Below are 26,690 nucleotides of genomic sequence, written 5' to 3' on the forward strand. Positions count from 1 at the left end.
CACCATCAGCAGGTGTTGCCAGTCCCTCATGGAAGCAGAATTCATGCAAGGTAACAGCCATTATGACGATCTAAGACCAGGCTGTAGAGGAGGGTTTGCAATAAGTTAATAAAAAAGTAGAAAGTCATCAGAACCAGATAGCATTCATTCAATACTCATAAAGGAACAAATATGAAACAATAGTATACAATCTATCACTGAAAAGAGCATTGGTGCAAGAGAAGTAGAGGGCTGCTAATGTAATAGCCTTTATAGTGAGGATTCCAGCTCTATTCAGGCACTGCATTTATACAAAGTGTTAATGGACACATACCCTGTATATCATATTTTAATGAAAGTGCACTGAATGGTTGTGTTTGTTGTATATTTTGTTTAAAACATTGATAATTGTTTTTTTTAAACTTCACCAGTGATCCATAACTATAGACCAGAGAGTCTAATTCCTGTTCTAGGAAAAGCTTGTTAAATGAAAAAAAAAATAAATAAAATCCAATTTTAGTCTCATTAGTAAATATGATGTAACAGCACAGAGTTGGACCATACAAAGATCGCAAAAGTTATCTACACTGGCTCTATCATCCTATCTGATCTCTAGATTTACCCTCACTCTCCTCTGTAGTCATTACAGGCTTTACTCTTCACCTCTTCTGCCCTAAGGATGCTCTGCCTTTCGGCCAGGCTTTTCTCCGCCCATCCTGGCACTTACCCCAAGCCTTACTGAACTCCACTACTGTGTAGCCCTTCCCACCTCTATTTGAAAGGGGAGTTCCATGTAGGCACCAGCCTTTCCATGAAGAAATATTTCTATTTCGCCCAAGTCTACACTCTTTCAGCCTCATACCATGATTTCTTATTCTAAAATTTTTTTCCACTGAAAATGCTTGCTGTAGGGGTAGGTTCCTTGAGGTGCCTGGAATATACCATTTGTAGAGGTGGAGGGAACTACAAAAATGACAAGATTAAAAGGAAAAATATTAAAAAAATAAATCATTACTACTGCTAGTATATCTGTTTGACAGCAAGTTTGAGGAACGTGATCATTTTAGCAAAGGTACCTGCTTGTGCCGGGCACAGAATCCGGAGACACTATCACTAGGTGTGCAGACGTCTCTGGACGTGTCACCCTTACCCAAAAACCTTTTAGACAAACTAAAATGGTGATTCAAAGAAAAAAGCTTCAACAGCACTTTTGCTACACAAATATTATTAAACTAGAAATTCAAAAAGGTGAAAAAAAACCCATATCCCAAAAAATCTCAAACAAAAAATAGATTATTTGTAAAGGCAGTAATTCTATAAAACCCTATGCTTTGAACTTCAGAAATGGCACTTCTAGCTTTATACAACCATAAGCCATGATTGACAAATGAGGATGATCTGATACATATTTCCTATTCTTACACATCTCCTCTAAGCACCTGCTGTCAGAGGCAGGATGCTAGGCAAAATGAGCCTATGATCTCACTCATTTAGACCATTCTTATGTTTCTCCTATCTCTGTTCTATGCAGAGAACATTCTGCTATAAGCCAAGAGAGCTGTGAAGCATTTTGGTCAGGAAACGTTTCACAAAAGAAAAGTCTGGCATCTTTTATCAATACAATAAGTCCATCTCAGAATTATTATTATTTTTAAATAAGAAGTGTATTAAAAAGAAGGCCATAACCAGGATTCCTCTTCTCCAACCCCAGCCCTGTTCCAACACTAATAAGACAGAGAGTCGAGTTCTGGTACATTTAATAAATTATTCAATCCAGTGATTGTGGTTGTAAGCTCTTCAGTCTAGACCTGTTGGCCTGGCCAAAGCAGACAGGCCTGACTCTTCATCTGATGTCTGACTGGAGTCTAGTCATAATCAAAAGTCATCTCTCAACAATCAGAGAGGAAATTAAAACCACGTGCTACCTCAGGAACTCCAGACACACCATAAAACCTAGCTGGCCATTCCCAACATCCGACTGAGTAGAATCATTGCTGCTAAAGCAGACTCATTACGGTACAAGAATGAAAAGCACCTCACCTTATACCCTCTATAAACCTAGCTGTGCAAGGGAGGAAAAGCTTAGATCACAGAGTTAAATAAAACAGATACGCATACAGATTACTCCCAAGCTGAACAGTTACAGTACCCCAACATGCAAAATCTCCAAATGATGAGCATGAGTTTGGAGAACAATGGCCTGGAAAAGTCAGTAGGGGAGGATGTGATGTTCCATACTCATTACAAGGCTTGAAACCTGCTGAGTTGCTTCATACTTTCCTGTCTCAGGCTTAAAAGTTTATTAATCCTCTGGGCCAGAGCTGATGCTTTCTCCACGATACAGAAGTAGTTTGTATATAAACAATCTGGTAAAAATGTTTTTGGGGCAGTAGATTAAAGAGAAGGATGGTAGACTCTTGGACCTAAGAAGGATCTTATAATTTATAACCCCACCCACCATTTCCTGCTATTCTCCATGCCTCGCCTTCTCTTTGCCCCTGCTGGCTTGCGAAGCATTACGTTCCAGGCTCATTGGATCTCTGCTTAAAGTTCACATCACTTATTCTCAGTCAGAGGCACTGAAGGTCCACTGGAAAGGAAGCATTTTCCAGTACATCACACATCACTGAGAACCTACAGAGAGAGCAAGAGAGGAACATGAGAGATGAGCACTGGTGTCAGAATCATAATCTGTAAGTAGTGTTATGAAAATCCTGGAGTCTGCTATCAAGGAAGTGCATCCCAGTTCCTCAATGATCATCATTTGAAAATGTAGGCAACAGAGTGAATCACAATGGGGAATATTCTAGAATTTCTTGGGAGCTTTTCCTTCTAACACTTTTACTAGATAGGATGGAGACAGCAAGGTTACTTACCTTTAACAAGTATTCTCCATGGGAAGCAGAACAAACAGCCACACAAGTAGGTGACGTCATCCTATGGCACCAAAGTCAGTCTCTCTTAGCTGAGAAAGGCAAGTAAAGACCTATCTGAATATACATGGGAGTCCTTGTGCCACTGCTGCCATGCACCCTCCCGCTAATTTCAACTTGCTGGAGAGGAGGGAGGGATTGTGTGGCTGTCCACAGAGAACACCTGTTACAGGTAAGAAGTGTGCTTTCTCCGTGGACAATATAGCCACATAAGCGGGGGACTGTCAAGCTGAGGACTACAGTGAATCTTTAAAGAAATCTGTAGTGTACTGCAACCCTTTTCTTTTTTTTAAGCAGAAAGTTGAAGTTCTAGTTTAAGAAGTTTCTCTGACCAAAGTTACTGTCCATGTGTGATTCTTAAACAATAATGTTTTTCAAATGTATGTGATGATGACCAAGTAGCTGCTTTACATACGTCCAGGATGGACACAGTTATCATACAGGTGGCTACTGCTCTGACTTTATGAACTCATATTAGCTTGATAAGTTGAGATCAATAACTGTAACAATAAGATGTACACTGAGAAAGCATATGGAAAAGGTTTGATTTTTGACTGGATACCCTATTTTGTTCATCTTATATGAGAAATAGAATAAAACCCTACAAAAAAAAATAATCTCAGCTATCTTAAGTAGAAGAGACGTGCTTTTTTACAGTTTAGTGTATACAAAACTTCTTCCATTCGTGTTGGATGATGTTTTGGAAAAACTGCCAACGTTATACTTTGGTTCAGACTGAATTGTGATACTACTTTAAGCAAAAACTGGATGACTTCAGAGTATCTTTGTTTTTGACTATTTGAATGTATGGTGGGTAGTTCACTAAGGCTTATAGCTCACTCACACTTCTGACTGAAGTAATCTCAATTAAATATAAAACCTTCTAAGTGACAAATTTCATTTGTGTTCTAGCCATGGGCTCAGATGGTGCTTTCATTAATTTTTGCAGTATGGAAAGAAACAGGAAAAGGGATCTTCATTCTAAGAACGACACCAGGTTGAAAATCTTTTCCATTTATAATTGTAAGATTTTCTGGTAGTTCGTTTTCTTGATGGTAACAATTATCTTCACATTAAGTGGGAGTCAACTGAAAGAGTCAAGTGAAGAACAATTCTTTTGAATTGAGTCAAAAGGGTTGGAAATATTAGTAGCTGTAATGGTGGAGGTACTGCTAAGCCTGTGCAGCCATGGAAACCAACTTTGTCTTGGCCAGAAAGGAGCTATTAGGATCATTGATCCCTTGTCTTTCTTTAGCTTGAAAATTATGTCCAATCAGAGGAATGGGCGGAGACGCCTATGTTAGCCTAAGTTTCAAGGAATGGCCAATGCGTCCATTGCTATGGCCTGGTGGGACAGTCTTTTGGAGCAAAATTGAAGTAGTTTGTGTTTGCATGGAGATGCGAAAAGATCCCATGATTTGTATTCCCCAGATTCTGAAGAGGTTTTGAACTATGTTATCTAGAGCAGTGGTCTCCAACCCTGTCCTAGGGGCCCACCAGCCAGGCAGGTTTTCAGGATATCCACAATGTATATTGTGGATATCCTGAAAACCCAACTGGCTGGTGGGCCCCAGGACAGGGTTGGGGGACCACTGATCTAGAGACCATTCGTGAGGTTGAAGATGGCGGCTCAATGAGTCTGCTAAAGATACAATTGTTGTTTCCACTTTAAGTTAAGATACCTCTAACTCCATCAACCAGGTTTTCACAAACTCCATCAACCAGGTTTCAGCAAACAGAGCATTCCTTCCCATTCCTTCTGTGAAAACCGCAAGACTTACCCAAGTGAGGGAGCGAGCTTTGTCCCTAGCTGGTTCCATATTATGGAACTCCATGCCCCTTGACCTTAGACTCCAGAGCAATCAAACTTTTCAAAACACAACTCAAAACCTGGCTTTTCATACAAGCCTTCGAGAAAGAAAACTGATGCAGGCAATTAAGCAAGGATATGTGGCATAAAGCACCGAATGCCTAATTTAATGCTCCTTACTGAATTAGTTCAACCTTTTTAACTGTAGGCAACCTTCAGGACACATTACCATGAAACACTTAATCCCACAAATAATTGCCTCTTTGTTACCGAATACTAATGGCACCACCTATGTAATGTACGAACCATTTTTATATAAGTGCACTTCTGTAAACCGTTATGATGGTGATTAACTTAATGACGGTATATAAAAACTCATAAATAAATAAATAAATAAATAAATAAATAAATAAATAAATGTGTAAAACACATCAGAACCAGCTCCTCTATGATAGATAACTGTAGTTCATTCCAAATTTTGGGCACTGATGTGGAAAATGAGCGATTCTAAAATTTAACATGTCAGTAAATTTTGACTGGGGGAAGTTGGAATTGATGAGAATACTGGGAGCATGTATGTCTAAAAGATGATCTCCAGTTAATCTTACCCAAGGCTGGTGCAAGGGGATTAGGCACCCTAGGCACCATCTGCCTTGCACCTGCCCTTCCCCGGCTGTGAGCGGCGGCACCAAAGAGGAGATTCGGCAATCTCCACTCCTCTTTGCTGCCACTTGTGGCCCCACATGGCTTGCGCCCGGGGTGGCTCAAGGCAGTGGCCGCCTGAGGCGGGGATCAACATGCCGCCTCCCCCCCCCAAATTTAAATAAGGCCCCCCCCCCCCAAGACTCACAAAAACCCCTGGTGGTCCAGTGGGGGGCCTGGGAGTGATATGCCGCTCCCGGGCTGTTGGCTGCCACTAACCAAAATGGCGCCAGTGGTCTTTAGCCCCTACCATGTGACAGGGGCTACCGGTGCCATTGGCTGGCCCCTGTCACATGGTAGGGGCAACTGATGACCAGCACCATTTTGGTTATTGGAAGCAGAGGGCCTGGGAGTGGCAGTTTGCTCCTGGGCTCCCGCTGGACCACCATGGGTTTTCGTGAGTCTTTGGGGGGGGGGGGGTCAGGAGGAGGCAGGGTGAGGTGGGGGCTGGGCAGAATGGGCCTGAACATTCCCTCTTTCTTGGGAAAGATAAAATAGATGGAAATATGTCCAGTATTTATTTGTTGTGGAGGCACCGGTGTTATAACCTCTAAGGCTAGCAATCTGGTCAGTGTAGCTTCCACTGCCAACCTCTTGGAAGGGTCGTGGCAGGGAGATTCCACAAACTTGTCCGGAGGGAGGTGGTAGAAATCCAGGTAATATCCCTCTCGAATGATGGCTAGGATCCACTTGTCCGAAGTTATCTCGACCCATCTTTGGTAGAATACGGCAAGTCTGCCCCGTATGGCTTCTTCCTTTGGATGGGTCGGCTGATTTTCATTGTGGGGTGCGACTGGGGCCTGGGCCCGAGCTGGCTCCTCTTTTGTTGTGCTTGTTTCGAAAGGACTGGCTCCTGCCTGCGGGGCGAGCCGCTTGATATGCGCTTCTATATGGGTTGAAGCACTGTAATCCTCTGCCCCTGGAAGTTTGGGGGAAGGGTCGCTGGTTTATCTTATTTCTGTCCTCCGGTAGCCGCAGCAGTGGGGATTCACCCCATTTGTTGGCTAGTTTCTCTAGTTCACTTCCAAACAGGAGGGTTCCCTTGAAGGGCATCCTTGTGAGTCTCGTTTTGGAAGATGCATCGGCCGACCAGCTTCGGAGCAAGAGTTGTCTTCTGGCTGCCACGGCTGATGACACTCCTCTAGCTGCTGTGCGTACCAGACCAGACGCGGCATCCGTGAGGAATGATACTGCTGGTTCCCGGGCTTCCTCAGGAGTGTTGTTCCTGGTCTGTGATAAGCATGCGCGTCACCACGGCACAGCAGGCCACGATCTCCAGAGACATAGCGGAGTCGTCAAAGGACTGTTTGAGGATGGATTCCAGACATCTGTCTTGAGTATCTTTGAGAGCTGCTCCTCCCTCCACCGGGATAGTAGTGCGCTTCGAAACCGCGCAGACCATGGTACCCACTTTCGGACTTGCCAGGAGGTCTTTGGCCGCTGGGTCCAGAGGGTACATGGCTGCCAGAGCACGTCCCCCTTTGAACGTAGTCTCTGGGGCATCCCATTCCAGGTCAATTAGCTGCTGGACAGCTTGTAACAGTGGGAAATGACGGGAGGTCTGACTGAGTCCCTCTAGCAGGGGATTCATCTTAGGTTCCCCCGAGGCACTTGTGCCCGGGATAGCAAGCTCTTTCAAGCTATGTGAGACCAGGTCTGGAAGCTCGTCCTTGGTGAAGAAGCGCCTCATGGTTCGGTGGGGCTCTGTCCCCAGAGGGAGTTCCCCTTCCTCCAAGGGTTCTGATTCCTCATCTGAGTTGTCTGTGGCCCCGAAGCTGGGGCTTCTGGGCGGTGGGATCACTTCCCTGGACATAGAGGGTCCCAGGATGTTGATGGTGGAGGTTGTGGCCGTATTATCGGAGGCTCTGGCTGCATGTGGACGAAGGTATGCAGACCTTTGAAGAATTCCACCCAGGAGATAGATGCTGGGTGTAAATTAAGAGGCGCTGTGTCCCTGGGGAGCCCCGTTTGGGGGAGGGTCCCGCTGGGAGACGCTAGGTCCGGCGTACTGTTTGAGGAGCTGGAACCCGGCACTGGCTGGGGGGCTATGGGCTGGATCCCACAGGGCCTCCTCGCACTGTATACACAGGGCGGTGGCCTCCTCATGCTGTGCAGCTCTAATGTGGCATGCTGGGCAAAGGCCCTGAGCCTTGAGCTTCTTTTCCGGTGGTGCCATGGCTTTGTGCGCGTAAAATACAGTTATGCGCTCCGGTGCGTCGAAGTTGTGAGCGTAGGATTGGTACACGCTCAGGGAGGTGTGCATGCTGTTGTGCGCCCAGATTGAAGTTATGCGCCTGGCACAGTAAGCGCGTGGCTGTGCACGTTGCTTGTGCGCACAAGGAATTTGTGCGCACGGCTCACCTCTTTGCGCACTGGTCGGAATGGCGGACAGGGCGGCAAACAGATTAAAATGGTGACTGCGAACACATGGGGAATATGGCGACCACCTCGGAGGCTCTCCACGTGGGAGGTCCCTTGGAACTGATCGGGGTCTCGCCCTGCTAGGGCAGATCAACCCAGTGGCACTGGCCCTGGCTGGCGACCTGTGCGACTACTTGAGCTTTGGAGACCGGAGACTTTTAAATAGATTTCTACCTTACCTTGTCTCGGCGCTTCTCGGTCTCGTTCCGGGCAGTCTCCGGCTGCGGGGGGAGAGGGAAAATACCTTCACCGCCGCGCTCGAAGTGGCAGCCGCTGCCTCTCAGCCTCACCAGATGTTGGGGGCTAGGTCCCCGCCGAGGGTCGGCCGCCTGACCAAGGCTTACCTCCGAGGGATTGCGGAAATCACCTTGGGAATTCTCAACTGGGGGAGGGACCCAAAGGGTGTCACCGCAGGAGAGCAGGGCTCATCTGTAGAGGTAAAATTTCTTCTTGTTTTGGGTTTTTCTTTGTAATTTTACTTTAACTCTGTGCTAGCGTGCAAAGAGTCCCGAACTACTATGGAGACGGAAAATACTGAAGAGCTGCACTTCCTGCGGGGTATATGTACTAGGACTGATGTCAGATTGAAATCTGATCCGTCTCCAACTTCTATCAGGAGCACACTATACCCATTGGTCCTGAGTCCATCTGCTACACGCTAGGAAATCTACCATTGGTCAAGCCATGCTGCCTCAGATCTTGAAAGCCATTGCATCCTCTATTTTAGCAGCAATCGTATTTGTTTGCTCACCACAGAGGTCAAACTAACTGGCCTGTAGTTCCAGCCTCCCCCTTACTTCCACTTTCATTAACAGGAACCATATTCACCCTTTTCTAGTCCTCTGGGACTACTACAGACTAAGGAAGGATTGAAGAGGTCACCAGTGGAGCTGCCAGGGCATCTCTAAGTTCCCTTAGTATCCTCAGATGTACCCCATATGGCCCCATCTCCTTATTTACTTTTAAGTTTAGCTTGCTCCTCACAAACACACTGTTCTGAAAATTGATTGAAGTTTCCCTCACTGCCAATCTTATTTGTGTTTGTTTTATGTGGTCCAGCTCTAGGCCGTTCCACAGTGAACACTGAACAGAAATATTTTTTAAGCAATTTTGCTTTTTCCTCATCAGCCTCTACATATTCCTCCCCTTCACCTCTGAGGTTCACAATGCCACTTTCTCACTTCCTTCTATCATTAACCTATCTAAAAAAAACCATTAAAAAAAACCCTCACTATTTCAATTTTCGCATTCCTAACTACTTTCCCAGCTTCTCTCAACTTTTCCAGATATTGCTGCGTCTTCCCCTTTCTGTGATTTCTTATAGTTTATGAATGCTAACCTTTTCTCTCCCTTACCTTTTCAACTACTTCTTTAGAAAACCATAATCATCTTTTTCTTCTTCCCTATCAAAAAGTTTAGCTGCCCTTATATCTCCTTTCAGTTTTGCCCACTGCCCTTCTAATTTCCATAGATTTTCCCATCCTTCTAATGACTCTTTGAGGTTCTTTCCCATAAGAACATAAGAACATAAGAAAATGCCATACTGGGTCAGACCAAGGGTCCATCAAGCCCAGCATCCTGTTTCCAACAGTGGCCAATCCAGGCCATAAGAACCTGGCAAGTACCCAAAAACTAAGTCTATTCCATGTAACCATTGCTAATGGCAGTGGCTATTCTCTAAGTGAACTTAATAGCAGGTAATGGACTTCTCCTCCAAGAACTTATCCAATCCTTTTTTAAACACAGCTATACTAACTGCACGAACCACATTCTCCCATTTTGAGAAAGTTAGTTTTCTGAAATCTAGGACCCTTGCCTTAGAATGAACCTTCATCTCTTGTATCCTAATACTGAACCACACCATCTGGTGGTCACTGGATCCCAGATGATCATCCACTACATCATCAGGTCTAGGTCAGTCCTGTTGCGGCTGGTGCAGCTGTTGCATTATTACTGGTTGTTGCCAATCAAAGTTTAGAGCTTAAAATTCAAGTGGTACCACAAAAGAGAGCAGTAACTGATCTGTTCGTAAAGCAGATAAAAATAGACTAAGGAAGGGTGCATGGTGGGAGTAACATGGGAACTCCCATGCATTATTGCGTCTTATTTACCTTTCTGAACTAAAAGAGAATGAAAGACTAACTTGGCGTTGTCAGATGAAGTCACCCACTTAAGTGGCTGTCCACAGAGAAGCAGATTTCACATAAAAGAGCAAATGAAATGGGAAAACAGCAGAGGCCTTCATCTCTGCCAGAGCCACAGACAGTGTGCAGGAGTCTGGGTAGAAAAAGGGTTATCATGGCTTAAAGAGAAAGGGTGAAGAAAAGCATCTAACAGTAGTTCCCCAAACTATCCTGGTAATCTTATGGCCAGCTGGATTTTTAGGATATTTATGATGAATGAGAAATTTGCATACATAGATCTCCTTTGTACACATATTCAAGAATGGTCTGTATTGGGATATATGCTATTTAGCATAATCATACATGATCTGGAGAAAGGAATGATGAGATGACCAAATTTGCAGATGACCAAATTGTTCTGAGTTGTTAAAACGGTAGCGGATTGTAAGTAATTGCAGAAGGACTTTGTGAGACTGGGCTTCTAAATGGCAGATAAAATTTAATGTGTACAAGTGCAAAGTAATGCACATAGGGAAAATAATCCCAACTATAGGTACACGATGCTGGATTCTGTGTTAGGAGTTTACCACCCAGGAAAAGAACCTCAGAGTCTTTGTGAATAGGACTTTGAAATCTTCAACTCAGTGTACAGTGGTGGTCAAAGAGACAAATAGAATGCTAGGAATTATTTGAAAAGGAAGAGAGAATAATGGAGAAGTTATTTACCTGATAATTTTGTTTTCCTTAGCGTAGACAGATGGACTCAGAACCAAGGGGTTATGTGCTCCCCTGTCAGCAGATGGAGACTGAGTCAGCTTTCAAACCTGACGTCACCCTAGATATACCCTGCAGTAACCTCAGCTATTCAGTATTCTCTTCAAAAGCCGTTGTGGAAATAATATTGAAAAATGTGATTAAAACGATTAAAAATGAATAACCATAACTGTACTCAACCAAACATAGGCGCTGAAACTCAGCAATATTATAGATGCCCTGATCTAGGGATAGGGCGAAGGCTTATTGGTAACTTCTTGGAATTGAGATTGGGCGATTCCTTGGCACTTTTCTTGGGCAGCCGTGAGCAGTCGTCCATCTGTCTACACTAAGGAAAATTATCAGGTAATTTCTCTATTTCCTAGTGTGTAGCCAGATGGACTCAGGACCAATGGGATGTACAAATGCTCATTTCTCCTGGGTCCAGACTCTCCCTGCTGAGAAAGTCTGCTCTGATGTTTTTTTTCCTGATATATGGGAGGCAGAGATCATCTGTAGATTCAACTCTGTCCATTCCATAAGGAGATCTAATTCCAGAGACACTTGTTGGCTCTTGGTTCCTCCCTGGCGGTTGACATAGGCTACCGATGTTGCGCTGTCCGACATCATGCGGACCGCCTGACCCTGGAGTATGAGGCTGAACAGTAGACACGCTAATCTGACTGCCCGGCTTCCAGGAAGTTTATGTTCCAGCATGCCTCTTCCTTGGTCCAATGCCCCTGGGTTATCAGTTCCTGACAGTGAGCTCCCCACCCCCGGAGGCTTGTGTTCATTGTGAGGACTAGCCAAATTGGTTTGCTCAGGTGAACTTCCTGTAGCCACCACTGGAGCAGAGAACATATTTCCATTGGTAGGTGGAGGCGAACTGAATAGTCTTGGGACAGCAAGTTCCAATGTGACAACAGGGAGCAATAGCACCTGTGCCCTCGCCCACGGAACTACCTCCAGGGTTGATGCCATCAGACCAAGGACCTGAAGATAGCTCCACACCCTGGGGCGCATTGTGCTCATCAACCGACGCACTTGGCACATCAGTTTCCTTATCCTCAAAGGTGGGAAAAAGACCTTGTCCTGCTTGGTGTCAAATCGGGCTCCCAGATACTCTAAGGACTGGGAGGGCTCGAGACTGCTTTTGTCCATCTTCACTATCCAGCCAAGATCCTGAAGCAGGGACATCACTCTGCTGGTCATCTGGAGGCTCTCTTCTAACAACTTCGCCTGGATTAACCAGTCACCCAAGAAAAGGGATTCTTTCCTCGGTGCTGCCACCATGACCACCATAATTTTGGAAAATGTTCTGGGGATGGTGGCCAGGCCGAAGGGCAACGCCAAGCACTGATAATGGCGGCCCAGCACTGCAAAGTGAAGGAGACGCTGGTGGTATTGTCAGATTGGAATATGAAGGTAGGCCTCCAAGAAGTCCAGGGAGGTTAAGAACTCTCCTGATTGTACGGCCATTATGATGGAGCATAGAGTTTCCATGCAGAAATGAATTACTCGTAGATGATGGTTGACACTCTTGAAGTCCAGAATGGGGCGAAAGGAACCCTCCTTCTTGGGTACGATGAAAGAGATGGAATAACCCCCCCCCCCCCTGTATTTTCCTGGGGCATAGGTACAGGATTTATAGCCCTCAACACGAGGAGCCTTATTAAGGTAGATTCCACTGCCAGCTACTTATGCTGGGAGTGGCACGGAGACATCATGAATATGTCTCGAGGAGTGCTGCAAAACTCCAGCGCGTATCCTTCTCGTATAATGTCCAGTATCCATTTGTCCACTGTGATCTCTACCCACCGCTGTTAGAAGAAGGATAGTCTATGCTCTATCTCCTCGTCCTGAGGATGGGTCAGCAAAACTTCATTGGGAAGTTTGGGCTGAACCTGAACCCGCCCCTCTCTTTGGTTGTCGACTGAAAAGACTGAGACCTTCCCGAGGACCTCTGAAACGTCAAGTTTCTGTAGGGCTGAAAGCACTGGGAGCCCATGGCCCAACCCATCATAGGCGAGGGGGTGCTGCAACCTCTCTCTCTTTACCTTCCGGTAGCTGAGGCACTGGAGAATCACCCCACTTACTGGCCAGATTTTCCAGTTCGCTCCCGAATAGGAGGGATCCCTTAAAGGGCATCTTTGTGAGGTTTGCCTTAAGGGTCACGTCTGCTGACCAATTTCGCAGCCATAGCTGTCTTCTGGCCGTCACCACTGAGGCCACTCTTCTGAACAAGGTATGGACTAGGTCAGAGCCCGCGTCCTCTAAAAAAGGCAGCGGTAGGCTCCATAGCCTCTCTGGAATGTACCCCTGAGTTATCTGCCTCTCTCTTGAGAGAGAGGCAGGCACAAACGAGCCACCAGGGCACAACAGGAAGCAATCTGTAGTGTCACTGCTGTCACATCAAAGGCTTAAGGATGGATTCCAACTGCCTATCATGCGCATCCTTTGAGGCCACTCCTCCCTCCACTGGGATAGTTATTCGCTTTGAAATGGTACAGACCAAGGCTTCCACTTTGGGGAAATGCAGGAATTCTCTGGCTGCCGGATCCAGAGGGTAAAGCGTTTCCAATGCTCGACCACCTTTAAAACTGGCTTCCGGGGCGTCCCACTCCAGGTCAATCAATTCCTGGATGGCTTCCAGGATTGTAAAATAGCAAGAAGGCTTCTGAGGAGACACCAGGATGGTGATCTTCTTTGGTTCCATCATAGGGTCCATGTCAGAAACTCCCAGAGTCTTCAGGGTCTGGGAAACCAGAGCCAGGAATTCATCTCTATGGAAAAAGCGTAACATGGTCCGATATGGCTCCAAGCCTGGAAGGATTACCCCATCCTCCAACGAATATGCATCTCCTTAGTCGTCTGTGGTGTCTGGGTCCCCATCAGGGATACCCTTGGTGAGACGAGGCATGTCTTGAGGCCTGCTGATAGGTCTGGGAGAGCGAGGCCTTCCCGGCTGGTGTTCAGTCTGGACAGGGGCAGGAGAGACAGACTGTGCTTGTACGAAGGCTTTGAAAAAATTCCACCCAAGAAAAGGCCGCCGGGTCCATGCCTAGCCCAGAGGGAACTGGGATAGGTGCAGCTGAATTTCCCTCTCCCGTAGTAGATCCAGCCCAGGGATTACTCAGATCCGGAGTGCTACCTGTTAAGATGAATGGTAGCAACCGGGCTTCGAAAAGTTCTGGGAATCCAACTCTCCCTGGGTCTCCTCACAGTGCTGCCATAGGTAAGAATCATGGTCAAACTGTGTAGCCTTAATATGGCAGGCAACACAAAGGGTATTGCTTATGCTTCTTTGCTGCCAGAGCCATTATGAACGAAACTGTGTGCTCAGCTGGCTAGCGCTTGAAATCGAGTGAACACAGATCCTGTACCTATGAGCATAGCTGAAGCGCCCATGTGTTTAAAAAATCACTAAAAACCTACTTATTTCAGAAAGCCTATAGCTTATTCTCTAACCCATAAAATTAACATTCACTTATCTCTCACAATGTCACTATCTACTTTCAAACAGACAATACCCATAAGAAATAATATTATACATTCAATCCAATTTTACTGTTTAAAGTCGTAGGACATGAATGTTTATTGTGCTATTATTTTAATGTTAGTTTTAATTTGTTTTATTTTAAAGTTTGTTCATTATGTATGTTTGGTTGTAAACCGTTTTGATTAATTCTTTTGAATTGTAAAGGCGGTATATAAACATTTTTAAATAAATAAATATGTGTGAGTGTATGTGTTTAAAGTTACGCGCATAGCACATGCTCAGAGCCAGCATGCAATGCACTATGGAGGTACACAAAATCGCGCACAAGATGGCGCCGCTGAGGCCTACCATGTGGTGTGCCCACCTAGTCTGAAGCGGGGCCTAGCCCATTGGGGGGCCACTCAACCCCCTTCCCTTACCCCAATGGGATTGGGATACTGCACGCCGAGCAAGGAGATCCGAGGAAAGACTTACCGAAGCCCTTCCATGTCTCTGAATCAGGAGGAATCCTCTTCTCTTTACTTTCCTGGGCTCAGACAGTCTCCGGCTGCGGGGGGAAGAGGGCTTTGGCAGTTATCGCTTCGCTCGGCTTCCTGCACCTGCTGCCTTTCAGCTCTTCAGCAGCACAGTCCATGCCAGGAACCGGCTACCGGACCAAGGCAACCTCTGAGGGATCTAGGATATCACCTCAGAAATTCTCAAATGGGGGAGGGACCCTTAGAGATCACCGCAGGAGAGCAGGGCTCAATCTTTCTCCCTATTTAGAGGTAAAATTTCCTCTTCTAAGGATTACTGCAATCCCAAAGGGAAAGCACGTCCACATCTGCTAGGAGACTGAGAGATACTGAAGGGCTGAGGTCACTGCAGGGGAGTATCTAAGGTGACATCAGCTTTGAAATCTGACTCCGTCTCCATCTGCTGGCAGGAGAGCACATAACCCATTGGTCCTGAGTCCATCTGGCCGCATGCTAGGAAAACTGAGATTATTATAATGCCTTTGTATAGATCCAAGGTATGAATGCACCTTGAGTACTGTGTGCAGTTCTGATTGCCTCAACTGAAAAAATAAAAACGTAATGGACATAGAAAAGAAAAAGAAAAAGAGAAAGATGACAAAAATGGTAAACGTTATGGAAACAGGCTAAACAGATTAGGGCTCTTTAGCTTGGAAAAGAGACAGAGGGGATATGACAAATGTATGCAATCATGAGTGAGGCAGCATGGGTAAAAAGGGAAAATAGGTCATTTACCCTTTAAAATAACACTAGGATTAGGGGACACTATGAAACTAGCAACCGGCAGATTTGAAACAAATCATAGAAAGTATTTCTTTACTCAGTGCACAATTAAACTATGGATTCTGTTGCCAGAGAACATGGTCAAGCCAGCACTTACCCTTGGGAATGAGATACAAGAAACAGATCAAGTATTGGGATCTGCTGGGTACTTGTGACCTGGACTGGCCACTCAGACAAGGATCTTGGACTGAACCAGCATGGCACTTATTGTTCTTATGGATAACCTGAAAACCTGGCTAGGAGGGGGGTCAATAGGACAAGTTTGGGAACCAGCAGTCAAACAATATGTTCCATCTTCTAAAAATAAAATGTAGTTTTGCAGCACTCCGAGACATATTCATGATGTCTCCATGCCACTCCCAGGACAATATGGTTCCATCTTCTAAAAACAAATGTAGGTACACAGAAACCCATGTCCACTGTTGTGTCAGAGAGAGCAGCATAGACTTACTTTCCGTGCAAATTCTGGCAGTACGAATGCTGCCCGGTGAATGTTGGAATTGTAGTATTTAAGCTTCATTTTTTCCACGTGTTCCTGTGATAGTTGCTGCACTGGCTCATGGAAATTTGTGTTCTGAAAAAGATAAAATTTCATTCATCTGGAAACTCCTAATGGTGGCACAGCATCTTCTATTAGGAGCCCATGGTGAGTGGTGCAGGCCTGTCCCTCAAGCTCCCAGTGGGGATAGATTGTTCTAAAGCTGAAGCCGTCACTTCTATGGGGAAATTACATTGTCAATTCTTAAAACAAAAGGCCAAATCACAATTTTAGGAATAGGAAAGTCCTTCAGATCGGTTGCTAAAACATACATAAAAATGAGTGCACCTTAAATTCAAAATATTTTTAAACGAGGACTTATCTGTCAGGGTTTTATAGCCACTGGATTGTTTCACCCAGTTTATCCTATAAACCTCTAGCACTAAGCAACTGAGCCAGGAGAAGCAGCCAGTCTACTTTACTCTCCCCTATATCACTCCTGTTGTCATTCAGTTTCTTTCTACTGGATAAAAGGTGCCACATCAACATAAGAATTCTGTAAGAGACTATTGAAACTTCATCTGAAGAAGGGGGGTCTGTGTGTCTATCATGAGTGTCAGATAAAAAACCTATAACCTACAAACAGTTCAGTTTCCTCCATGCGAGATCTGAATACTCACCGGGGTCTTGCTGCACAACATGAACCCAATCTGGCCGCTGGGGTAGGTGGGGATGGAGCAGTAGGCATATTCCACCACTGGGAACAAAGACTTGCAAAACTGCCTCATTTCTTTAATGAGCTGCAGGTGCAGCCACTGACACTCGCCTGGCAAGGAAAGGAGGGAGAGAAGGATGCTGGAGAGTGCCACATTATACACTGCAGCAGTTGCTAAGTTTTTCCTTCCAGGCTTCTATGTGAGGTGAAATCAATCTCTCAGTACAGTTAGGCAATGCATGCAAGCAAATAAATTACAATTGACTCTTTCAATTGTGGGTGAAGAATTAATGCTCTGAATGTATGTATTCTGCCACTTGATGTGTGACGTGACTTCCAAGCTCTCATGTATATAATCTGGAGCTTAGCATCAACTACTTTCTCAGCTTGGATGCTCAAAATTCTGCAACTCCTAGAAGTATTTTTCCCCAACTTCATCACATGTCAGCATCAAGTTTTAAAAAAATTTTAAGCACACTCTGATGTAACCTTAGTAATTCATGCTTTGGCAACTACTCAACTTGATTCTTGTAACTCGTTGTACATTGGTTTTCCCCAAAAGAACATACAGCTAGTCCAAAACACAGCTGCTCATATATTGTTACTCTCTAATTTTAGAGACCTCTATAATAGCCTAGTTCTTAAAGATTTACATTTGTGTCCAGTTGGTTTTCATGCCCAATTTAAACATATGTTTAGTTTTTAAAACATTGCATAATTTGAGCCCTTTGTATATTTAAAATGTGACTTTTAAGATCTACCCTGGAGGCGTTTCTTTGTATATTGCCATTAACAGAGGTCAAATTAGTTGGGCTTTCACTTGTGCTCCTCCACATCTCTGGAACACCCTCCCTAGAAAATCCTGTCATGCTTTCAATTATTTTATTTATTCATATTTATCGACTAACCCTGAGGCTCAAACAAGTTAAGAGAAAAATAAATATAATAGATAAGCAGAAATAAAATATCAACTAAGTCACAAGTTAGAATTATATAAAACAATATAAAAACTAATTTAAAAAGATGAAAAAAAATATCAAAACAAAAACCATCAGAAAGGTAGTGAAGACGTCACACTTTAAATCCATTAACCTAATGCCAGAAGAGGTGTGCTAAGAGCTATAGCATGCCTATCGCCAATATTACATCTGCTATAGGTGCCATGACACAAACAGTGCCATCAGCCAGCCACATGCTCTAAAGAGCTCTGTGAGGCCTCAGGAGAAAGTGTAGAAGCCAGAAGCGGCAATGTGGCTGGAGGGGGCCCTGCCGAAATTAGTAGCATAGCTAGCGGGGACCACAGGAGGAGCAACACGGCATGCGCTGCTGGATGGAGTAGGAAACCAATGCAGGGACAGCATGCGTGTGTGTGCATGAATGAGGAGAACGTTTGTGCACAACACTCCTTCAAATCTCCAATCTCAGGGCATCTGGAAATCCAAAGTGTCTAGATACAGAGAGAAAGGATTTTTTTTCTCTGTTTTAATTATTGTGTTTGTTTTGAAATATTTTATTGGTGGTTGGAAAACTTTTACATGGGTCTTTATTAGATGTTATTCTATTTATTTGCCATTTTGAATTATTGAAGTACTTATTCAAAATCTAGCCAGCTAGGAAGATCAGCCAAATAAATATATCCTGCTAACTTAGCTGGGATATCCAGAGGCACGAAGATACTGCTGAATGTTTGTATTTTTTCATTATAGCACTGCATGCAGAATGTGGCTTGTTGCAGTTTCCAATTCAGTTTTTGTCTGCACATTTCTAGTTATACTTTATGATCTCTTTATTCTGCACTTGTTGGTTTGCTTGTGTTTTGCATGTGTGACTGAGATGAGTTATGCTGCTAGTGTGTAGTTGTGTAGGGATCTATAGCAGCTTGGCTTATTGTTTTCATAATAGGAATTTTATTAGTGTTTTAGGGCCTGGTATAATATTTGCGGTGTTGCCATTTCATAGGTAGGGTGGTTGGTTGAGTTCTGGCAGTAAGTACTGTTTTGATATTGGACATTTATAGTATTGCAATTCCATTTTCTTGTGGCTTTCTGAGGGCCAAGCACACACCCAATATGCATTACAATAGGCCTAATACTATATGTGTTCCAAGGTTTTGCGGTTTTGTTTTTTTTTAAATTTTTGTTAAAGAGTTTTTTGGTCAGCACATATAATATACATTTTGCAAGTGAATTTTACATTGGAAAACCGCACTATGAATATCCTTTTTCATATAAAATCTATTATATACTTACATAATTTTTGTGTGTGGGGGCAGGGAGAGGTGAGGTGGTGCAAGGCTGTAAGATATCTAGGACACCTAATACCAGAGCATTGCTGTATGCAAAAGAACGGTAGAGGACCAAGTCTGTTCACTGCTGCCCCTCCACGCTCTCTCTCTTTAAACCTGGCTGGCCAGCACTTCATGGTATTGATCTTACGCTGCAGCATAAATGTAATGAAGGGATGCTAGCAGGACTAGGTGGGGCTGGGGAAGGAGGGCGAGTTAAGGGGTACATTTTGCAAAAGGTGGGGGGAGAGAGGCAGGGGGTAATGCTGCAAGGTGGAGAAAGTTATGGGGAGAGGCAGGGAGCACATGGGGACAGACAGCATGACGGGGGATACTTTATTGTGAATGCTGCTTGTAATCAGTGGACTAATCATTTTATAAATAAATACTAAAGGAAAAGAGTGCTAGTGCCGGGGTCCAGCAGAAAGGGAGGGAGAGAGCCCTGAAAAGGGAAGAACATGGAAGAGAGGCGGTTTTGGTGTTGATCCTGGGAAGGGGACGTGCTGGAGTCTTACAGGAGGATGACCAGAACATTAAAGTCTCTAGATATGCTTCTTGGGGTTTCCAGTTTGTCTGCATGTTTCTATTTCTAATTTATGGTCTCTTATTCTGCATTTGGTGAGAATTGTGAGAGAAGCGAAAGATTTTGCTAGTGTTTAGTTTTGGATCAGCCATCTCAACTCCTTCCAGTTATGCCCCAGGAAAACCTAAAACTTAGCCGCTTAACTTATTAGGTGGTAAAATTTAACCAGATGGGTGCCCAAATTTAATTTAGCTGGCTATCTGCTTTTGAATATGGACCTTGTAATGTTTTAAAAGTAAAAAAAAAAAAAAAATCAAACATTTAGTAGAATCTCCCAGCTTGTGTGTTGTGTAATGGTGAGATGGAGGTTGTTACTTTACTGTAGGTGTCAAATTGCTTGGCTACGGCTCTGGGTGTGGCGTTATAAGAATGCAGTATGACAGGCTTTCAACTACTCTCTTCATATTATATTTGACTTTTTTTTTTTAACCTTTGATTTTTGTCTAAGTTTGGTTAAATGCTGCTAATTTTTCTTTTCTGTTTTAACAGCAATGTTTATTTTATTTCAAATCTTAATGATGTAATGGTTCTTTTTTTATTTGTTTTACTTATTGCTTTTAAATTATTTTTAGTTTACTTTTAACTTTGATTTATCTATTTTCCATTTCATCTGCTTGTTATTACAGCATTGAGCTTATGTGGAAAGGCAGGTATAACTTGGAAAACTAAAAACTTAAGTGGTGCACATCTATCTTATTTAAGTATTTACAAAAACCTGCAAATGCCTTCATCAGATAGTTCCTTATAGCATACGGTAGGACTGCAGAGCAGCCATAGTCAAAGGAGAGACAGATTGCAAAATGACAAAATCCCTCTCAAATATTACTAAATCCTGGCCTCCCCACTTCATCCACACGAAACAAGAACCCAGCCTCGAAAACACAAACAAAAACCCAGACTTGAGTCTGGCATCAGTAGCATGGGATGATCTTGGTGTTTGGGTACTTGCCAGGTTCTTGAGGCCTGGTTTGGCCTCTGTTGGAAACAGGATGCTGGGCTTGATGGACCCTTGGTCTGACCCAGCATGGCAATTTCTTATGTTCTCTTGCCCACACCTCATTCCCCTTATGGGAACCAGACTATTTTGGAGCATCTCCCTGAGGCTCCTTTCATCTGTCATGGCCTCTGAGTTTCTCACCTTGACAGCAGAGGATTCCATTCTCTCGCAGCGCTGCCTTCATGAGCTGGTAGTAGGATTCCTTAAACAAATTCTCAGCGGGACCTGCAAAGGAATCACAGAGTGCCCAAAGTATTAAAAGGTCTCCAGAGAGCAGCCCCAGGACTCTGAATACTGCAGTATGCCACACACCTTTACAGTGTTGATATACAAGAAGAGATCTCAAAATATAGTCAGAAAGTCTGCCATTTGCGGCTGAAAGAAGTCAGGGCTGTAGTAAAGCTATGAGAAAAGGAAAGCAAGATCATCATGCAACAAGGGAGGCAGAATGTGTACCAGCTGCTATAACCTAAGGGGCAGTTATAATGTGAAATACTTGTACTATTCAGCAGTGATTCAAAATTTATTTTCAACATGTTGAAAGTATAATAGGAAAAATCAGCACCCTGCTGAGGGTACCTCCTCTACCTTAAACATAAGGGCACCCCAACATCAAGCATCCATTAAAGACGGAGTCTTACCTACGGGGTCAGAGGAGTCAGTGATGATCACATCAAAAGCTTCCTGGTTCTGCTTCATGAACTCAAACCCATCTCCAACATGGAGAGTCAGCTTGGGGCTGGAGTATCCTACAGCCATGCCTGGCAGGAACCTCTTGGATACACTGATCACCTCCTGGAAAGCACAGATAGCACATAAACCAGATGGAGAACCTCTCCCAGGACCCTTTGCTGGCACTCCTTGTGACCTTCAGCACAAACTTAAGACTATAAGCATTCTATGGATAGGGAAATACATTCATCTGGAGCAACCAATGAAAAAGTGTGAGCTTAATCTCAAATAATTGTTTCACTGATGGAGCCAAAACAGAACATATCAGCACTTTTGAGATGGATTGTTAGAGTGAAGTAAACCGTTGTGATGGAGAAACCGAATGATGGTATATAAAACTCGATAAATAAATAAATGTACCAGAGCAGGCAGTATGCATCTTTATGCTCTAGCTTCAAAATGTTCTCTCTTGAAGCTCATCCCCAGAGAAAGTCTCTTCCAACTGCCCCATGGCACACCTTCAAAGACAGTCTCCCCCTAGCATGCCTCTGAAGAGTCACAGCGTACCTCATCAATTTCACACTGCACCACAGACTCCACAGATGGGTGTTTCACTACCTCTCTCAATACTCCTCCATCACCACCTCCAATAATCAGTACCTGACAGAGGACAAGACAGAAAATCAGCTCCAGAGATTTAATTCCAATGCAAGAAGAAAACAAATATTCTGCTTCTTTTTGAAACATTTTTAATGAAGCATTTGTACCTCAGTGTTATATAGATCAAGAATGGAGATGTCTCACCATAGGAAAAGCATGGGATGTCTTATGCTCAGGCCTTCAGATGCCTAACCTAAGGCAGAGCACAAGATTCCATGTTTTGAAGCCTCCAGGTTTCTCAACCTGCATAAGTGTGGATAGCTGCAGGGCCCATGAAGTTATGCACTTGGGCTCTTGAATGCCTCACCTCTTTTGGATTCAGATGGCTGAGGGACCCATGATGTGTGCTTGGGCTTTTGGGTACCTCACCTTGCGTGGGTTTGGGTGACAGCAGAGTGGTAAGTGAGCGATCATCTCCTGGTAAGAAAATTCATCTCTCTCAGTACACTGGATAACTCCATCAAGCACTAACACGTTTCCATAAGTCTTACTGCAAACAAGATACAAAACCATTACAAGATCAAGGGCAACAGACAAGAGTCAAAACTCACAATCTGAGGAAATAGCAGAAATATTACATACTTCTGTTTAGTGTTCACTAAAGACCATAGAGAAGAACTTTTGCTGTGGATGAAGAACATAAGCACCCCATTTACAAGAAGAGTGTTTTGATAGAACTAGCAAAATTGAAAGTGGAAGGTCATGGGGCAGGACATCCCAAGATGCTAAGAGCTGGCAAGTCACATATCCAACTTACCCAAGGTGTCCCCCCAAGGCTCCTTCCTATCCTCCACCCTCTTCAACATATATCTGTTGCCTCTATGCCAACTCCTCTCTGACCTGGGCCTCAAATTTCTCATATACACGGACAACGTCCAAATCCTCATCCCTATACAAGAATCCCTAGCCAAATCCCTTAAGATCTGGGAAAACTGCCTCTCATCAATAAACACCCTCCTCTACTCATCATTTTTAGTTACCCCAACCTGCTACCTCCCCACACTAATAACCCCGCACTCCACGCGATCTCATTCCCGCCCTCTGTACGAGACCTCGGCGTAACCATTGACCATCATTTGAATTTAAAAAAACATATCAACACAACCATAAAAGGTTTCTTTAAGCTCCACATCCTTAAAAAACAAACCTCTACTTCACACACACAACTTCCACACAGTCCTACAAGCCACCATTTGCTCCAAATTGGACTCTGTAACTCCTTACTCCTAGGCCTCCCATACACTACCATCAAGCCGCTTCAAATGCTGCAGAACGCAGTGGCCAGAATTCTTACCAACACTCGCAAATCTGACATCACCCCTGTCCTCAAAGAACTCCATTGGCTCCCTATCTCTTCCCGCATTCTCTACAAAACCCTCACATTATCCACAAAACCCTACACAACCCCAACATACACCGGCTCGATGACTCCCTCCGCTTCCTCTCATTGAACCGACCCACTAGAACAGCCTACAAAGACTCCCTATATACGCCCTCCCCAAAACCCACTCACCTTTCTCCACTAGAGAGCGAGTTCTTTCTGTTTCAGGCCCCTCCCTAAGGAACTCCATGCCCACTGAACTCTGCTTAGAGCCTTGTACCCTTAAATTAAAAAAAAAAAACTAAAAAGATATGGCTGTTTAAACAGGCATACCCAGAATAGGATGCCCCCCCCACTCCCATTATGCCCCTCCTCCACAGTTCTTGTTATTATTTATAATAATGTCTGTCACAGTTTTCTGCTCAAGTTAAATACTACTTTCCTTTTTTCCAGTACTCCTCCTCTTAAGTACATTTATACATAAGTATTCTTCTTTTCTCTCCTCCTCCTCCCCTGTTTATTGTATTTCCTTTAAGTTTCCTTGTAAACCGATATGATGTTGCCACGGATATTGGTATAGAAAAGCTGTTAAATACATACATAAATCAATAAATAAAGTCTGCTGATAGACCTGTTCAATACATCCTTCATAAAGGGGTCGTGTGCTCTTGAATCATGAAAATGGTAGCAGGGATGAGGCTGAAAACTATAGGCTGGTTAGCTTTACACTCTACTGAAGGAAAGAATAGTCAGCTATTTATTTATTTAGAAACATTTATTATCCACTTTTCCAACGTTTAGAGCGGGGTACAGTATGAACATATACAAATGGGCAGGAGAGAACGGGGGGGGGGGGGGGATATATACACATGAGGGAGGTTACTCTATTGAGACAAAGGGGCCAGAAACATGGTCAGAAGTCAGCTAGGTAGCATTCTCAGAGGAGGGACGAGTTGGGAGTAATCCATTATTGTTTAGGTTTGGGAACTTTTTTTTTTTTTTTTTTAAGAGGAAGGTTTTAGGGCTTTTTTTTTTTTTTTTTTAAGAATATTCTTTCTCCGAGACATCTTACTTCCTCTGGTTTCCTCAAGGTGTGTAAGCTTAGGGGATGGGACATCTAATAGCAGTAAGTTAGATAGTTTGAGGGGGTCAGGAGGGAATGTGGAGGTTGCAGGATCCAAGGCAACAGTTTTACCAGAGGAAGTTCATATCAAATGATCCAATAGATTTTTTTGGATTGGTTGAGTAGAGAATTAGAACAAGGAAGACCATGCACTAGTACCTGGATTTCAGCAAAGCTTTTGATATGGTTCCGCATTGCAGGCTCATGAATAAAATGAGAAGCCTGGGAATGGGTCTCAAAGTGGCAAAATGAATTACAAAGTGGTTGACTGGCAAATGACAGCATAATGGAACCTATTCTGAAGGGAGAATTGTGATAAGTGGAGTGCCTCAAGGGTTGTTTCTGGGACCTGTTCTAGTCAACTTAATTGTGAGCAATACTGCAGAAAGATTAGAAGGAAAGGCGTGTCTTTTCGTAGATGACACCAGAGTATACCCCTGAAGAAGCAGACTATGCAGCTGGGAGTCAATGCCAAGAACTACAGTGTCGTACATTTGGGGTGCAATAAACCAAAGGAGCTATACATGATGATGGGTGAGACTGATGTGCACAGACTGGGAGAGACACCTCAAGGTGATTACATCTGACAATCTAAAGATAGTAAAGCAACGTGATAAGGCAGCGGCTAAGACCGGATACTGGGTTGCATAGGGGGATACATAACCAGCAGGAAAAAATGAATATCCCTGTGCAGGTCTTTGAGACCTCACCTGGAGTACTCTGTTCCGTTCTTGGGATTGTATCTCAAAAAGGATAAAGACAGGATGAAAGTGGTTCAAAGAAAGGCAACCAAAACAGTGTGGAGTCTGTGCCAAAAGACTTATGGACTGGAAAACCTAAATATGTATACCCTAGAGGGAGAGACAGGGGAAAAATGAAACAAACTTTTAAATACTTAATGATATAAATGATGCACAAGAATAAAACCTATTCTGATGGAAAGGACACTGTAGAACTAGGAGTCATAATTTGAAACTCCAAAGGGGTAGGATCTGGAACCATGTCAAGAAATTTTTCATCATGGAAAGGGTGGTGGATGCATTGAATGCACTTGCAGAAATTGTGGCGAAGACAAGAGAAGGGCATAGGATAAATGCAGAAAATCCCTAATCATTAGAAGATGGAAATGAAGAAAAAGTGTAACCTATTGCTAACTTTAGAAATAACATTTCTGAATGGGGGTAATCAGCACAGAGTGACAACTACCACCCAAACAACTTGCTGGGCAGACTGGAAGTATCCCTTGTGTCTTTATCTGCTTTTAGCATGTTAATAGGAAACCCAGGAGATGTGTATATGGGAACAGAACTTAGATTGTTGAAATGTATCTTCTATGCGCTTCATGAGCAAGGATTTTGATGGCTGATGAACAGGGTTGGATGAGGCCCAAAGGAAACAGGAACAGCATGGCTGTGAGGGAAGAGCTTGATAGGGTAGGTGGGAAAGGATGATTACTTAAGAGAGATTCAGGGCCAGATTTTTGACATAGGCACCAAGTTCTGAAGGAACTCAAAAACTGGGATCCACCCCTGCTACTTTCCAGAGCAAAACATCTCTACCTTCAGTCCTCTGCTTATGAGCACCACACTCTTAAATCCAACCCTGGAGAGAGGATGGGCTGGGGATAATGGGGAAAAGAGAATCATATCTAGAGAAGGGAAAGATAGCAAGTATTTCTTCTCGGGCGAGTAAGAAGAATTTTCAGATCCCAGATCAGGTTTTGCCTCATATTATGCATGAGCTTATCGTTCAGATTTTCTAAGTAAAAATAAACAGGCAATCAAAACTACAAATCCAGGCATGCTCTGGGGCAAAAGCGAGACGTCTCAGCTGGTTCCTGATGACCTAAGCCCAGCTGGTAATGCAACCAGTAAAAGACTTGGAATCATGATCCCAAAAGAGGCAGGCACGGAGGAGCAGTGCGGACCAGTACAATGACCTCTGGTAAATAAAAGAGGTCCTGGAAGGCGGTACAGGGAGGGGGATGCAATTACCTCTTGAATAACAAGATATCTTGGAAGGCAGACTTCTTCTGATACAGAATCTCCTCCACCTGCAGAGACATGGCCTGCCCCGGCCACAAGCTACACGTCTCCCGGAACCAGCCCTCCTGGATCAGAGAATCCATGGCAACCGGAACCGGGGGGCGAGGAAGCGCCGTCGCCAGCAAGCTCGGCTTCTGCTGCTCACACTAACCGAATACGTGCGCACGCGAGTGACAGCCCTTCAGCCAATGGGGAGCAACCGCTGCGGACTAGCAGCTAATAAGGACGGCCTGCTGGGAGGAGGCGGGCACAGCAGGAACCTACAGGTTAGGTGGGCGAGCCACACCACAAATG

General features: G+C 44.2%; 1 protein-coding gene across 2 annotated transcripts; it reads right to left on the reverse strand.

Moving 5' to 3' along the window:
- Positions 1–127: 127 nt before the first annotated feature.
- On the reverse strand, positions 128–26,598 carry SRM (spermidine synthase). Of its 2 annotated transcripts, XR_003852838.1 has the most exons (9): positions 26,346–26,598; positions 22,277–22,397; positions 21,815–21,907; positions 21,217–21,370; positions 20,717–20,800; positions 16,677–16,822; positions 15,970–16,092; positions 2,856–2,944; positions 128–2,613 (listed from the first exon to the last, which is right to left on the reverse strand). XR_003852838.1 is itself a non-coding variant. In XM_029578383.1 (8 exons), exons 1-8 carry the CDS (start codon positions 26,477–26,479, stop codon positions 2,596–2,598), a joined length of 873 nt encoding a protein of 290 aa, XP_029434243.1. In that variant the 5' UTR covers positions 26,480–26,596; the 3' UTR covers positions 128–2,595. The 2 variants fall into 2 exon arrangements, 1 of the variants encoding a protein (XP_029434243.1); XM_029578383.1 differs by lacking the exon at positions 2,856–2,944 and having other exon boundaries at positions 26,346–26,596.
- Between the last annotated feature and the right edge of the window lie 92 nt (positions 26,599–26,690).

Source organism: Rhinatrema bivittatum, chromosome 15 (assembly GCF_901001135.1).
Source record: "Rhinatrema bivittatum chromosome 15, aRhiBiv1.1, whole genome shotgun sequence".
NCBI lineage: Eukaryota > Metazoa > Chordata > Amphibia > Gymnophiona > Rhinatrematidae > Rhinatrema > Rhinatrema bivittatum.